General features: G+C 38.7%; 1 protein-coding gene across 7 annotated transcripts in view; it reads left to right on the top strand.

Annotated features, from left to right (window-relative positions):
* ASH1L (ASH1 like histone lysine methyltransferase) overlaps positions 1 to 17,233 on the top strand; it is a gene marked incomplete at its 5' end in the record, with an annotated part of 178,804 nt that overhangs the window by 51,830 nt on the left and 109,741 nt on the right. For all 7 annotated transcript variants that reach the window (XM_081306514.1, XM_081306512.1, XM_081306510.1 and 4 more), the window contains one exon: positions 696 to 5,259. In XM_081306514.1, the coding sequence (XP_081162640.1) occupies positions 696 to 5,259 (4,564 nt within the window). The remainder of the gene's footprint in view (positions 1 to 695; positions 5,260 to 17,233) is intronic.

Below are 17,233 nucleotides of genomic sequence, written 5' to 3'. Positions count from 1 at the left end.
GGGTCGAACCCGGGTCGCACGCATGCCAGGCGAGCGCGCTACTGCTTGAGCCACATCCCCAGCCCAGGACTATAATTTAAAATGAGTTAAAGGAGTAGAAATAGGTCAGGATTGCCCCATTTTGGTTTGGCGTCATTGAAGTCAACAAAGGAGTTAGTCAGTGAACTATTATTTTGAACGAAGACCTTAGCTATGGCCTGGGATAGTGGCTCAGTGGTTGGATGCTTGCCCAGCACATGTGAGACACTGTGCTTGACCCTCAGCATCACATAAAAATAAAGGTGTTGTGTTCATCTACAATCAAAGAAAGAAAGAAAGAAAAAGAGGGCCTTAGCTAGAAATATTTGTCTTTTCACAAACAGTACATTCATGTGCTTAATGTGTAATCAGTCAGAAGTAAAGTGAAAGTAGAAACTATAATTTTCTGTTTAAAACAATGTCAAAGAATATCATAGAGATACTTCTAAAGATTCTGTGACGTATAGATTTATATGATGTAAGGTCAACAAACATATCTTGATGGTTTCTGATATAGCAACAGATAAATTAATGTATTATGACATTTAGTGTAGCACAGGGTTTTTTTAAAGCTCTGTTATCTGTAGTAGCTGATATGTGACATTTATTGGATTATAATGCAAAGTTGAATGGTTAAAGGTTTACTCTCTGAAACCTTTTTCTTGTTCAAATTTTAGGACCCTTCAAAGTTGTACAAGAAAACAGGTGATGTTGCAGCCATTGAATGTCAGTCTGAAGAAAGTATCCATCTTCATTCACAGGGAGAAAGCAATCCTTTGTCTAAGAAGCTTTCTCCAGTACAATCAGAAATGGCAGATTACATTAATGGAACACCATCTTCTCTTGTTGGTAGCCGTGATCCTGAATTAAAGGACAGAGCATTACTTAATGGAGGAACTAGTGTAACAGAAAAGTTGGCCCAGCTCATTGCTACTTGTCCTCCTTCCAAGTCTTCCAAGACAAAACCGAAGAAGTTAGGAACTGGCACGACAACAGGATTGGTTAGCAAGGATTTGATCAGGAAAGCTGGCATAGGCTCCGTAGCTGGAATAATACATAAGGATTTAATTAAAAAACCAACTATCAGCACAGCAGTTGGATTAGTAACCAAAGATCCTGGGAAAAAGCCAGTGTTTAATGCAGCAGTAGGATTGGTCAATAAGGACTCTGTGAAAAAATTGGGAGCTGGCACTACGGCGGTATTCATTAATAAAGATTTAGGCAAAAAGCCAGGAACTATCACTACAGTAGGACTGCTGAGCAAGGATTCAGGAAAGAAGCTAGGAATTGGTATTGTTCCAGGTTTAGTGAATAAGGAGTCTGGCAAGAAGTTAGGACTTGGCACTGTGGTTGGACTGGTTAATAAAGACTTGGGAAAGAAATTAGGTTCTACTGTTGGCCTAGTCACCAAGGACTGTGCAAAGAAGATTGTAGCAAGTTCTACAATGGGATTGGTTAATAAGGACATTGGTAAAAAACTAGTGAGTTGTCCTATGGCAGGACTGGTCGGCAAAGATGCCATAAACCTTAAAGCCGAAGCATTGCTCCCCACTCAGGAACCCATTAAGGCTTCTTGTAGTACAAACATCAGTAATCATGAAAGTCAAGAACTTTCTGAATCCCTGAAAGACAGTGTCACCAGCAAAACTTTTGAAAAGAATGTTATAAGGCAGAGTAAAGAAAGCATATTGGAAAAGTTCTCAGTCCGAAAAGAAATCATTAATTTGGAGAAAGAAATGTTTAATGAAGGAACATGCATTCAGCAAGACAGTTTCTCATCCAGTGAAAGGGGATCTTTTGAAACCTCAAAGCATGAAAAGCAACCTCCCGTATATTGCACTTCTCCAGACTTTCAATTGGGAGGAGCTTCTGATGCATCTACAGCAAAATCCCCTTTTAGTGCAGTAGGAGAAAGCAATCTCCCTTCCCCATCACCTACTGTATCTATTAATCCTTTAACCAGAAGTCCCCCTGAAAATTCTTCACAGTTGGCTCCTAATCCATTACTTTTAAGTCCTACCACAGAACTAATGGAAGAAATTTCTGAATCTGTTGGAAAAAACCAGTTTACTTCTGAAAATACCCACTTGAATGTTGGTCATAGGTCAATGGGTCATAGCATAAGTATTGAGTCTAAAGGGGTTGATAAAGAGCTAAATGATTCAAAAACTACACATATAGATATTCCAAGAATAAGCTCTTCCTTGGGAAAAAAGCCAAGCTTGACTTCTGAATCCAGTATTCATACAATTACTCCTTCAGTTGTTAACTTCACTAGTTTATTTAGTAACAAACCTTTTCTAAAACTAGGTGCAGTATCTGCATCAGACAAACACTGCCACGTTGCTGAAAGCCTAAGCACTAGTTTGCAGTCCAAACCATTAAAAAAAAGAAAAGGAAGAAAACCTCGGTGGACTAAAGTTGTGGCAAGAAGCACATGCCGGTCTCCAAAAGGGCTAGAATTAGAAAGAGCAGAGCTTTTTAAAAATGTTTCATGTAGTTCACTATCAAATAGTAATTCTGAGCCGGCCAAGTTTATGAAAAACATTGGATCATCTTCATTTGTAGATCATGACTTCCTTAAACGCCGATTGCCAAAGTTGAGCAAATCCACAACTTCATCTCTTGCTCTCTTAACTGATAGTGATAAACCATCTCATAAGTCATTTGCTACTCACAAACTATCCTCCAGTATGTGTGTCTCTAGTGACCTTTTGTCTGATATTTATAAGCCCAAAAGAGGAAGGCCTAAATCTAAGGAGATGCCTCAACTAGAAGGTCCACCTAAAAGGACTTTAAAAATCCCTGCCTCTAAAGTTTTTTCTTTACAATCTAAAGAAGAACAAGAACCCCCAATTTTACAGCCAGAAATTGAAATTCCTTCCTTCAAACAAAGTCTCTCTGTATCACCTTTTCCAAAAAAGAGAGGTAGACCTAAGAGGCAAATGAGGTCACCAGTCAAAATGAAGCCACCTGTACTATCAGTGGCTCCATTTGTTGCTACAGAAAGTCCAAGCAAGCTAGAATCTGAAAGTGAAAACCATAGAAGTAGCAGTGATTTCTTTGAGAGTGAGGATCAACTTCCGGATCCAGATGACTTAGATGACAGTCACAGGCCAAGTGTCTGTAGTATGAGTGACCTTGAGATGGAACCAGATAAAAAAATTACCAAAAGAAACAATGGACAATTAATGAAGACAATTATCCGAAAAATAAATAAAATGAAGACTTTAAAGAGAAAGAAGCTGTTGAATCAGATTCTTTCAAGTTCTGTAGAATCAAGTAATAAAGGGAAAGTGCAATCCAAACTTCATAATACAGTATCAAGTCTTGCTGCCACATTTGGCTCTAAATTGGGCCAACAAATAAATGTCAGCAAGAAAGGAACCATTTACATAGGAAAGAGAAGGGGACGCAAACCAAAAACTGTCTTAAATGGCATTCTTTCTGGTAGCCCTACCAGCCTTGCAGTCCTTGAGCAAACCGCTCAACAGGCAGCTGGTTCAGCTTTAGGACAGATCCTTCCCCCTTTACTGCCTTCATCTGCTAGTAGTTCTGAGATTCTTCCATCACCTATTTGCTCTCAGTCTTCTGGTACTAGTGGAGGTCAAAGCCCTGTTAGTAGTGATGCAGGATTTGTTGAACCCAGTTCAGTGCCATATTTGCATTTGCACTCTAGACAAGGTAATATGATTCAGACTCTTGCAATGAAAAAGGCTTCAAAGGGGAGGAGGCGGTTATCTCCTCCTACTTTGTTGCCAAATTCTCCTTCACACTTGAGTGAACTCACATCTCTGAAAGAAGCTACTCCTTCCCCAATTAGTGAGTCTCATAGTGATGAGACCATTCCCAGTGATAGTGGAATTGGAACAGATAATAACAGCACATCCGACAGGGCAGAGAAATTTTGTGGACAAAAAAAGAGAAGGCATTCTTTTGAGCATGTTTCTCTGATTCCCCCTGAAACCTCTACAGTCCTTAGCAGTCTTAAAGAAAAACATAAACACAAATGTAAGCGCAGGAGTCATGATTACCTCAGCTATGACAAGATGAAAAGACAGAAACGAAAACGGAAAAAGAAATATCCCCAACTCCGAAATAGACAGGATCCAGACTTCATTGCAGAGCTGGAGGAACTAATAAGTCGTCTAAGTGAAATTCGGATCACCCATCGAAGTCATCATTTTATCCCCCGAGATCTTTTGCCAACTATTTTTCGAATCAACTTTAATAGTTTCTATACACATCCTTCGTTTCCCTTAGATCCTTTGCACTACATTCGAAAACCTGACTTAAAAAAGAAAAGAGGGAGGCCCCCTAAGATGAGGGAGGCAATGGCTGAAATGCCTTTTATGCACAGCCTTAGTTTTCCTCTTTCTAGTAGTGGATTCTATCCCTCTTATGGCATGCCTTATTCTCCTTCGCCCCTTTCAGCTGCTCCCATAGGATTAGGTTACTATGGAAGGTATCCTCCCACTCTTTATCCACCTCCTCCATCTCCTTCTTTCACCACTCCACTTCCACCTCCTTCCTATATGCATGCTGGTCATTTACTTCTCAATCCCACTAAATACCATAAGAAAAAGCATAAACTACTTAGACAGGAGGCCTTTCTTACAACCAGCAGGACTCCTCTCCTATCCATGAGTACCTACCCCAGCGTGCCTCCTGAGATGGCCTATGGTTGGATGGTTGAGCACAAACACAGGCACCGTCACAAACATAGAGAACACCGTTCTTCTGAACAACCCCAGGTTTCCATGGACACTGGCTCTTCCAGATCTGTCCTGGAATCTTTGAAACGCTATCGATTTGGAAAGGATACTGTTGGAGAGAGATATAAGCATAAGGAAAAGCACCGGTGTCACATGTCCTGTCCTCATCTCTCTCCTTCAAAGAGCTTAATGAACAGAGAAGAACAGTGGGTCCACCGAGAGCCTTCAGAGGCTAGTTCTTTAGCCTTGGGATTGCAGACACCTTTACAAATTGACTGTTCAGAAAGTTCTCCAAGTCTATCCCTTGGAGGATTCACTCCCAACTCTGAGCCAGCCAGCGGTGATGAACATACAAATCTCTTCACAAGTGCAATAGGCAGCTGCAGAGTTTCAAACCCTAACTCCAGTGGCCGGAAGAAATTAACTGACAGTCCTGGACTCTTTTCTGCACAGGACACTTCACTAAATCGACCTCACAGAAAGGAGCCACTGCCTTCCAGTGAAAGGGCTATACAGACCTTGACAGGTAAGAGGGTTATTTCTTGTTTTATTTTTGTTTCAGTATAAATTTTTCCCCCATTGGTTGCCTGATACCATGTAGTTGAACTTTTAATCTTTTTTTAAATTACCTTTTTATAAATGTATTTTGAAATCTTTTCAAAGTTCTCATGTTTCTTAGATGAAAGAAATAAGAAATGTCTTTGCATTAATTTTGAATCTTGAACTGAGGTATCTTTGTCAAAAAAAATTTTTTTACACAACTTTTGGAAACCAGGGGAAAAAAAAATTATTTACCTTCCTCCTGCAAAACGGCTGTACACAAAACCATTTGTTAAGAAATAGTTGAGACCCTAAAAAACAAATACCAAATGTCTTCTTTGATATAATGAGAGCAACTATGAACAGAGCAGGGAGGAAGAGCAGGAAGAAAAGATTAACATTAAACAGAGACATGAGATGGGAGAGAAAGGGAGAGAAAAGGGAAATTGCATGGAAATGAAGGGAAACCCTCATTGCTATACAAAATTACATATAAGAGGTGGTGAGGGGAATGGGAAAATAAACAAGGAGAGAAATGAATTACAGTAGATGGGGTAGAGAGAGAAGATGGGAGGGGAGGGGAGGGGGGATAGTAGGGGATAGGAAAGGTAGCAGAATACAACAATTACTAATAGGGCATTATGTAAAATTGTGGATGTGTAACTGACGTGATTCTGCAATCTGCATTTGGGGTAAAATTGGGGGTTCATAACCCACTTCAATCTAATGTATGAAATATGATATGTCAAGAGCTTTGTAATGTTGTGAACAACCAATAAAAAAAAAAAAGAAAGAAAGAAATAGTTGAGAGGGGCTGGGATTATGGCTAAGCGGTAGAGTGCTCCCCTAGCTCGGGCGGGATCCTCAGCACCACATAAAACATTGGGTTGTGTCCATCTACACCTAAAAAATAAATATTAAAAAAAAAGAAATAGCTGAGAGATACCTGTTAATAGAGTGTAGGATTTTTAAAGCAATTATAAATGCTTTTATGTTATAGGAAGAATATGTTATTGGGCTGGGGATGTGGCTCAAGCAGTAGCACGCTCGCCTGGCATGCGTGCGGCCCGGGTTCGATCCTCAGCACCACATACAAACAAAGATGTTGTGTCTGCCGAAAACTAAAAAATAAATATTAAAAATTCTCTCTCTCTCTCTCTCTCTAAAAAAAAAAAAATTAAAAAAAAGAATATGTTATTAACCTTGTATAACGTCTTAAAAAAAATGTAAGACCTGAATATTTTCAGCCTTGTAAAATTTAACTCAGTATTTACAGGGATTTTTATTTGCAGAATACCTCTTCATAAAAGCAGTTTCCATTAGATATAAAAGAAATGGTATAGATCTAGATAATATAATCATATCCTCTAGAAATGTCTTGAGAATTAAAAAAGAAAACAAGAAAGAACATTATCCATTCAAAAACACGTAGCTAAGTTAGAAATTATTTATCACAGATCTCAACTCTGAAGGCTTGTAAATTAACTCTAGAAACTGTAGAAACTGGGGCTGGAGTTATGACTCAGTGGTAGAGCACTTGCCTCGCATGTGCAAGGCCCCGGGTTCCATCCTCAGTACCACATATAAATAAATAAATAAACAAACAAATAAATAAATAAATAGATATTTCTGTGTACGATTACAAAAAGAGCATCCCTTAAAAAAGAAAAGAAACTGCACAAACCTGGAAAAAAGTTGTATGTTCATGTATATTTTTCTAGAGAAAATCCATAGATTTCATTAGATTCTCTTAAGACTTTCTTAGCCTCAATACCCTCTCCTGTATAATGGGATTAGTAGAGATATTTTAAGAAGTAAATGATATTTTAGTGCTTGTACATTGATTTGTATGTAGCAAGCACACAAGTGTTGCAATTATTTCTCTAAAAGATAATAATCTTCTGGGGCTGATGTTTTAACCCAGTGATAGAACATTTGCCTTGCACATGTGAGGCACTGGTTTTGATGCTCAGCACTACATAAAAATAAATAAATAAAATAAAGATATTGTGTCAGTTAAAAAAAAATCTTGTGAATTGGGGGAAACAGACAAGGAGCTTTTAAAGTATTTTTCTTTATTTATTAGCTGCTTAGTGGAGAAATTGAGGTTCATTTGACAATTTTTAAAACAAATGTGTAATCAGTGACAGTTTTTGAGCATCTGTTATTTACCAGGTATTCTCCTTTTGAGCCCTTGTTACATAATAGGAATTAAAGCACAAAGGTTTGTTGTTTTGTGGGAATTTTAGTGGAGGTAATGGATAACAACCAGAAAAGAATCACATTGTTTCATTAAAATTGTGTTAAAGGATATAAAAAAAGACCAGAGTTCTATGAAATTATAAAATGAGGGGAAGGGCTAAATCAGAGGAGGTTTCCCTTAGTGACCCTTAACTGCACTTGAAGCATTAATAGCACTTATCTGTGTAAACAGAATTCCACTCATTCATTTATTCATTCATTTGTTCATTCATTTATTCCAAAAACAACAGCACTGTTTAGCTCTCTGATACATGTAGAGAGTAAAGACCTGATATCTTGGAACTGGAGTTTTAGTTCAATGGTAGAGTGCTTATCTAGCACATATGAGGCCCTGAATTTGATCCTCAGCACCACATAAAAATAAATAAATAAAATAAAGGTATTGACTATCTATAACTAAAAATTTTAAAAAACCCTGATATCTGACCTCATTTATTTTTAGCTTAGTGATGGAAGATGAATAGGAAATAAAACAAATAATGACATAATTGAGAACATGCTATGAAGTTAATGTAATAGGATGCTTTGAAGTTAGTATAACAAAATGAAGAGATGGAGAATAAAGGACAGGGCAAAAAGAATCTAATTACGTAGAGTTATTAGTTATGGCCTGAGGGTTAAAATTGTTGGACTTGACTGTCAAGACAGGAGGAACGTGAGTTCAAAACCAGCCTCGGCAATGGCAAGGCCTGAGTAACTCAGTGAGACCCTGTCTCTGATAAAATGGGGATGGGGATGTGACTCAGAGATCTAGTGCTCCTGAAAAAGCTTCACTGTGATAGGGGATATTAGATAAACTGGAAAAAAGCTTCACTGTGGTAGGAAAAGGAATATAAAAGAGTAAATGGTAGAAGATGTAACAGAAAACAGCCGGACTATATAATAAAATTTTGTACTAAGGGCAAAAGATACAGAAGCATTGAGTTTAGATATGCATTACTGAATGATCATACTGACATCAGTATAAACACTCAATTGGAGGGGATAAAAGGAATTGTAATAATCTAAGATGATGGTGGTTAGACTAGAGTGGTAGACCACTTTTTGTATGAACATTTGGGAGATTGTTGATGCCATGCACTGAGACAGAGAAGGCTAAAGGATGAGCAGATTTAGAGAACAGCTGATGTTTACTTTCTTTCTTTCTTTTTATTTTTTTTAATTTGGTGGTGGTGGGGATTGAGTCCAGGGCCTTGTGCATGCAAGGCAAGCATTCTCCCAATTGAGCTATATTCCCAGCCCCTGATGATTACTTTCTAATAAATATAGTTATACAGTTTTTTGTTTTGTAGTGCTGAGGATTTAATCCAGGGCCTTGCACAAGCTAGGCAAGCACTCTAATATTGAGCTATGCCCTCAACTCTCTAACATATATAGTTTGAGGTACCTGAAAAAAAGATTAAAGTAGAGATACTGAGTAGACAATTGGATATGTAATTATGGGGCTCATTATGACAGTTTGGATAGGAGGTTGAAGCATTTCACTATGAGCTTTTTGTTATATATACATACGTGTGTGTGTGTGTGTGTGTGTGTATAAATATATATATATATATAGTAGATGGACACAATACCTTTATTTTATTTGTCTTTTTCTGTGGAGCTGAGGATTGAACCCAGGGCCTCACGCGTGCCAGACAAGTGCTCACATTGAGCCACAACCCTAGCCCCATTGCTGAGTTTTTGAAAACTTTTTTTAGCAATATCATTCACTAAAAACGAAAGGTCTTCTGGGTAAAATATAGCTGGGAACAGACTTTTAAAACCTGTGCAGAATATCAAGCAAAATAATAATTATAGAAACAGCAATAGTTAAAAAGACACTTTAGTTGCTACAGTGGTGCACACCTGTAATCCTAGCACTGTGGAGGCTGAGGAAGGAGAATCATGACTTTAAAACCAGCATAAGGAGCCTAAGCAACTTAGCAAAACCCTGCCTCTGAATAAAATATTTTATAAGGAGGGCTGGGAATGTGACTCAGTGGTTGAGCACATCTGGGTTCAATCCCTGGTATCAAATAAAAAAAAATTACATGATAATCACTTAATAGAGAAAGATGTAAACATAGGCGTAAACTTTTGAGGAAAAGATGGAAGTAGTTTGATAGAAGGTAACATCAAGAGGGATTAGAGCTGCTCAATTATAGACACAAAAGGATGTCATTGGCTGGTAAATGTAGGGATACTGGAGATCGCTTGTTTTGGTTTATTGACCTTGTTTGTTTCTTTTGCACAAAGATTGGGGTAAGTCACATTATAAATCCTTGCAGGAAAATTTGTCGCATGTGGGATGATTAGGCATTTTGAACCTCACTGAAGTTCTATTACCAATTCTCTGTCATCAGCTGGATGCCTTTGAATTCTTTTATTCTTGATGTTAACTTCCTGGAATTAGTGAAAAGACTCCACAAGTTAAGAACAAAGTCCATCACAAAGACTGCCTTTGTTTCAGGTGCCAGTCACACATTTCAGTGTCTCTGAACCATACAGATTTTGCCCAGTCTTCAAAAGATTTCGGATTTCCTACAGCCCCTTCAATTTTGATAATTTGCTGTAACAATTTTTGGAATTTACAGAAAGTGCTGTTTAGATTACAGTTTTATTAAAAAGGATACAGATTAGGAGCAACCAGTTGAAGAGCTGCTGCATAAGACAGTATTTGATGGAGGTAGGAGACAAAGACCTTCCACACACCTTCTCCTTATAGAATCTGGGAATGTTACCCTCTTAGCATATTATTGTGTTCACCAGATAGACGTTCCACTGAACCTCAGTTTCTGGAAATTTTATTGGATTTTCATGAGAGGCATTTTTGATTAAATAATCCACTATGTGACTGAGCTCTGTTTCTAGCCCCCTAGAAGTTAGGTTGGTCCAAAGTTTCAAACTTATAATCATGTGGCTGACTACCAGCTCCCTTGCAGTTATCCTAGGGCTTACTGTAATTCATCTCAAATGCATAACAAAAGACATTCCTGTCACTCAGAATTCTAAAGCTTTTGAAGCTGTGCCAGAAACCAGAGACAAAGACCAGCTATATTCTTATCAGAACTCTAAATTCTTCTACTAATTGCTATTTTTTGAAATCTCTCCATCTTCTTCACAATTACTGCTAAGAGAATGTAGATGTGACTTGATTTTTCTTCAAGTGTTGCAATTATTTATATAACCAAAAAATCAAATAGACTCAGAGCAGAGATGGAGAGGGAGGATCCGCAAAACTAAAGGTAGGCACCTCAGTCCAAGAGGCTAGAGGGAGCTGGTAGTTGGGGTAGAAGAAGAGGTTGTTGTTGTTTGTTTTGTTTTGTTTTGTTTTTTGGTACTGGGTATTGAACTCTGGGGGACTGAACCACTGAGCCACACCCCTGGCCCTATTTTGCATTTTATTTAGAGACAGAGTCTCACTGAGTTGTTAAGTGCCTCCCTATTGCTGAGGCTGGCTTTGAATTCTTGATCCTCCTGTTTCAGTCTCCCTAGCTGCTGGGATTACAGGCAGGCAGGCCATTGTGCCTGAGTAGAAGAAGAGTTTTAATCTCTATTTTTGTGCCCACCCTTCCTCTTTTTTCTGAGAAGTAAGGTGGAGCTGTCTCTTAGGTTATAACCTTGGGTGTTGTGTTTTTTCTTGGGAGGGGCAGACCTGAGCCCTCATACCCTGCTTGACCCAGCTCAGAAAAGAGACTCCTAGATATTCCTGAGATCACTGATTAGGATCTTCTTAACTTGCCTCAGGCTCCCCCATACTTGAGGAGGGTATTAAATGACTATCCTAACTTGCCTATCCCCAGAGTACTTCCACTGTGTCCAGTTCCCAGGGAAGATGAGAGCAATGAATATTGTGATTTCTCTGCACTTTCCAGTCTCTGATACCCCTGTCAAACAGTGTTGAGGACATGTAGTAAGTTGCCCAACCTTGAGCCCCAAGAGTTAGAAAGGAGTTGGTTGGGGGTTCAAGTCTTAGCAATTGTGTGTACAGGAATCTTCACTACTCCATTTAACCCCACCATCACCACTGTTCTGAACTCCTAGCCTCAATTCCAGGAGCTCATGTTCCCCTGGGTGCAGCAAAGATGACCTTTTTATCCCTTGGCACTGGTCATTGTGGATGATTTTTTTAAAAATTTTTATTGTTGGTTGTTCAAAACATTACATAGTTCTTGATATATCATATTTCACACTTTGATTCAAGTGGGTTATGAACTCCCATTTTTACCCCGTATACAGATTGTAGAATCACATCGGTTACACATCCATTGATTTACATATTGCCATACTAGTGTCTGTTGTATTCTGCTGCCTTTCCTATCCTCTACTATCCCCCCTTCCCTCCCCTCCCCTCCCCTCTTCTCCCCTCTTCTCTCTCTACTCCCTCATTGTGGATGATTTTGTAGAGCTGTTCTTTCTCTTCTGGATGTGGGGGTGGAGTGGAAGCCAGGCTTGAAGAGTTTTGGAGACTGTGGAAGGAGGCCCTCTGTTCCTGTAGGAAACAGATTGATCCTCAGCCACCAGATCCAGAGGGAGATCAGGTTTGCAGGAAAGAAGAATGAGACCCCAGGGCTTGAAGAAGATTCTTGGAGGTTGGAGAGATGGTGTGTGGAGAAGCAAGGCTGATATTCAGATGGAGCCAGACCTGCTCATTCTGAAGGAATCCCTGATTACCATCCTCTTCTTCCTGGAGACTCTTGGCCTCTGTTCCCTGGCAAGGAGAAATCAACAGGGAAGGGGGATAGCTAGGATTTGGAAGGGATGCTGTAACTTTGGGTTCCTGTGGGGAATGGGGACCAGAAGGTCATGTGTATTACGGGGACTAGATGTCTGAGTACCAAAGCAGGAAGCTGGGTTCTTAGTCAGTTTCCACGAGGCTCTCCCTGTTCCTATCACCAGTTTTCTCTCCATCCTTTTATCCCATCCCCCAAAAAAACTTATTTGGCTTCTCACCCCACAGGAGCAAGGAGACTGGGAGGACTCCTCCAGCTACATGAGTAGAGGGACCTTCTCAATCTCCAGAGTCTTCAAAGCCCTTCAACCCCTGAGTCTGCTCCCTTTACACCCCTTTCCCCTTCAGCTCTGTCAACACACAAACTAATTCCTCATTTCTAATAAGAACTTAATGTGCCTTTTTAACTTAACACGAGAACATATTTAATTATCCTTTTAGCAAAAACCAGTTGAGCTACTGGGAGGCTGAAGAAGTAGGATCCTAAGCCTCTGCAACTTAGTGTCTTGCTGTCTCAAAATTAAAGGGCTGGGGACACACTTCAGTGATTGAGCATGCTTCAGTGGTTGAGTGCCTCTATGTTCCGTCCCCAGTGCTGTGTGCTTGCACACACACACACTGAGGAAAATTTTTTACTTAAATAAAATTTAGCAAAATTTCAACCTCAGATATCTTCAAATTTGATCCTTTTAAGGACAGAACTTAATTTACCTAAGGTATACATTAAGTATATGACTTTTGTTCTTAAATATTCCCTTAAGAGTAACTATCCTGGGCTGGGGTTGTGGCTCAGTGGTAGAGCACTTATTTACAGGTGTGAGGCACTGGGTTTGATTCTCAGCACCACATATAAATAAATGAATAAAATAAAGGTCCATCAAGAACTAAAGATATATATAAAAATATTTTTTTAAAAAAAGAGTAACTAACCTTTCAGTAAATCATTATTTTGTGCGTGTTGTGTGCTAGGTATAAGGAAAATAGCCCTCAATAACTTTAAATTCTACCCTCAACAAATAGTGGGATGTTTCAAGGTATTTTTAGGAACAGAGAAACAAGGGACTCACTTTTTTAAAAAGAGTTGAGAAAGGGTTTTGAATTTAGCATACAAAGAACCAGGAGTAAAAACTGTTTCTGACCGAGAAATGAGTTTTGTCAGTGGCTTGGAGATAACTGTGCTTCTTTAAGTATTAATAGCCTGATGTGGAACCTAAGAGATGAGGCTGGAAAAATGGACAAGGAAAGATCATAAAGCTTTTTGTTTATAAGACACCAAGAAGTTTTAAGTTTACTGTGTAAACAAAAGGAAATTAAAGATTTTAAGTAGAAGAATGATTTGATGAGACTACATTGATGACAATGTGAAAGAAAGGTGGATTAGAGAAAAGAGATCAGTTTAGAAACCGTTTCAGCAAAATAGTGTGATGGCCTGAAGTCACGGATAGAAAAGACATTCAAAAGGAACAAATAAAAAGAAAATGTGAAGGATATTAGAATGGCTCGAAGGTACTCCTTTTGGGCAATTAGTTGAATAGTAATGAGATTAAGTGAAATGAGGCGGTATGCAAAAAGAAAAGATTGGTAACCTGGCACTGGGGCCCACACCTGTAATCCTATCGATTTGGGAGGCTGAGGCAGGAAGATTGCAAGTTCAAAGCCAGCCTTAGCAATTTAGCAAGGCCCTGAGCAATTTAGTGAGATCCTATCTCAAAAAATAAAAAGGGCTGCGTATGTGGCTCAATGGTTAAGCACACCTGGTTAAATCTCTGATACCGAAAAAAAAAAAGGGGGTGGGGAACAAGATTGAATACAGAAAGCAGATTTGGCTTTCATGCTATTTTGTGACATGGATCTACAGCACAAGAAATCAAACCTGAAATTTTAGTGACTTATTGTGGAAGCCACAAAAAAGAAAAGATAATATTTATGGTACACAGACTACGATTTTTTTGTGGGGGTGGACGGGTGGCAGGTGGCGGGTACCAGGGATGGAGCCCAAGGCACTTAACAGCTGAGTTACTTAGGGCCTCAGTAAGTTGCTGAGGCTGGCTTTGAACTTCCAATCCTCCTACCTCAGCCTCCGGAACCTCTGGGATCACAGGCATGTGCCAGTGTGACTGGCTTTACCCTTTATTTTTTATTTTGAGGCAGGGTCTTGATGAGTTGCCAACGCTGGCCTTGAACTTGTGATCTTCCTGACTCAGCCTCCCAGTCTCTGGAATCCTTGGCAAGCACCACCACGCCCAACTCACGTGGGTTTCCTAAGGGAGTTTATAGTCAAGATTGAGAAGGTGTTAGATCAGTTAGGCAGTTGGGATGTGTTTTGTGAATGGAAAGAGGGCATATGTTGATAATTAAGATATTTACACCTTTCACTTTTGCTGTTGTCTTTCTATTTTCTAGCAATTTCAATGAATTTTACTCATGCTTAAATCTTCTATTTAAAAAATCACTTTAAAAAGAATAACTAGGGGCTGGGGTTGTGGATCAGCAGTAGAGCACTCGCCTAGCATGTGCAAGGCACTGGGTTCAATCCTCAGCACCACATAAAACTAAATAAACAATAAACAAACAAACAAATAAAATGAAGGTGTTGTGTCCAATTAAAACTAAAAAACATTTTTTAAAAAAGCATAACTATATGTTCTTTTAAATTGATCTCCTGAATTTTCCATTGTTTTTTCTTCCCATATACCACATACATAAGATATATTCATTTTACATTAATTTGGTATTATGTTAAAATGCCCAAAAAACATTCATATTTTGTACAAAGTTGTTGATTACCTTTAGAACATTATTATCCTGAAACAGTTCCCATTAACCCAAACTGGGACAATTTAAGCAACGTAATAAATAATGAATAAAACAATAAATATTATTAGATACGGAAAATGACAAACCCCAAAATAGGCCTGAGAAAAGGGGAGTGAGAAAGCCAACCGTACATTGGGAGCATTAATCCTTTCCTAGTACATTCTTTCCTGGTGATAAAACAAACCCTGGGGAGGAGGCGTCTCTGGGAAGAGGCAGTCTCTGGGAAGAGGCCAAAGCATTAATCCTTCCCTGAACAAATCCTTTAGGATACCAACCACTGACCCAGGCCCTCCATCTGGTCCAGTAAGATAAATCCCAGAGACTAACCACCAACCTCAGACTCCCTCCCATTTTGCCCAATAAAACAGACCCCAAATTCCTGAGTGCCCAAGTTGAGACACTTAACCTATATAAGCCCAATCTCCTCTTTTTATTCAGTGGCTCATTTTCCACCAGGAGAGTGGGTCCGTCGGATCCATGACACCATTCCTAAATAAAGGCTTTTGGCTGATCCGTAAAGTTTGTGTCCAGCCTGGTCTTCTTGTGCTTACAACTATTAGGTTATTACCTTTAAAAATATCCATTAATTCATGCTGATAAAAATAAATTATTGGCTATATAAATACATGGAAGAAAAGGGGCAAAAATTCTTTACAGAAGAATTCCAAATAATATATAGGTCATCCACTTTTAGGAGGTGGAGATTAATTACCCTCTCCTTGAAGATAGGCTGGATAATAGTGACTCATTTCCAAGGAATAAAGAATAGAAAGTTAAAAACAGTAACTTTAACATGAAGAGGCCTGCCAGCAGCCCCTTAACCTCATATAATATAAACTTCACCTATGATAAGATGTGATGATATTATGTATTCTCTGATATAATGTGATAAGAGAACTTCGTCCTTGTGTATTTTTTCTGAAACTCCATAATCCCAGTCTAATCAGGGGGGAAAAAAAAGGGACATTTTAGTATCAAGGACCTGAGAAAACTAGGAAAGATTGAAAAACTTTTAAAGATCAGAGGAGACTAAAGGAGAATGGAGGGAGATATTCTAGATTTGATCCTAAAACAGGAAAAGGAGATTGGGAAAATTGGTGAAATTTGGACAAATTCTATAATTTCATTAATAGTATTATGACAATGTTAAGTTTTTTTTCTTTTGGGGGGAATACTGGGGACTGAACTCAGGGGCAGTCCACCACTGAGCCACATCTTCAGCCCTATTTTATATTTTATTTAGAGACAGGGTCTCACTGAGTTGCTTAGTGCCTTGCTTTTGCTGAGGCTGGCTTTGAACTTGTGATCCTCCTGTTTTAGCCTCCTAAGCTGCTGGGATTAGAGGAGTAGGCCACTGTGCCCGGTCCGATCTTTTTAATTTTATTTTGCGATAGAGTGTTACTAAGCTGTGCTACCATGCCTGGCCTAGTCTCTTCTTTCGATAGACTTTCTTTTAAATATGTGGTTCAGTGGTCGAGTGCCTCTGAGTTCAACCCCAAGTACCAAATAAAAAGAAAATTTCAGAATAACAAATTAATGAGTTTTTATAAGTTATGTGGTGTTTGGCTTATTTTTCTAATTTACATTTTATTCTATATTAATATTTAAAGACTACCAGTCTGAAATCAGCCTTTCACAAATTAAATAGTAATTTCACATTACATACTTAAATTATATCAAGTTTCCTGATCTCACCCAATCCTTAGAAAGGATTCTGTTTTGTAATTGATCTATGTTGGATAGATATGAAATACTTCTAGTTAAAAAGAGTATCTGATCCAGAATGTCAGAGATTCCTTCCTGTTTTTCAGCATTTTTTTTTTAAAGCTCATGGTAGAACTTGTAACATGATTTTCAAAATGGACAAAGCAGTAGCATGTGATATTTTATATTTAGTATTTATCGTTTACAAGTGATCAAACATGCAGACCCTGAGACGTTAGTGTTGGTGATTTACTGCTTTGTAAATAGTATGCATTATCTATGTGAAACACTCTATATTGGCTATTTATGTCCCTAAAGTAAATGAAGCCTATATGTTTTTGTTTGGGGGGGAAAATGTATCCACTGTGAAAGCATACTGGTTGAAGCAGCATACTGAGTTCTTTTTTTCTTTTGTGCCACTGAGACTTGAACCCTTATGTGCCCTCCCATTGAGCTATAACCC

The sequence above is a fragment of the Spermophilus citellus genome (assembly GCF_964194105.1).
Source record: "Spermophilus citellus genome assembly, chromosome: 9".
NCBI classification, from domain to species: Eukaryota; Metazoa; Chordata; class Mammalia; order Rodentia; family Sciuridae; genus Spermophilus; species Spermophilus citellus.
The sequence above is the reverse complement of the archived record's forward strand: the minus strand, read 5'-3'. Positions and strand labels throughout refer to the sequence as shown.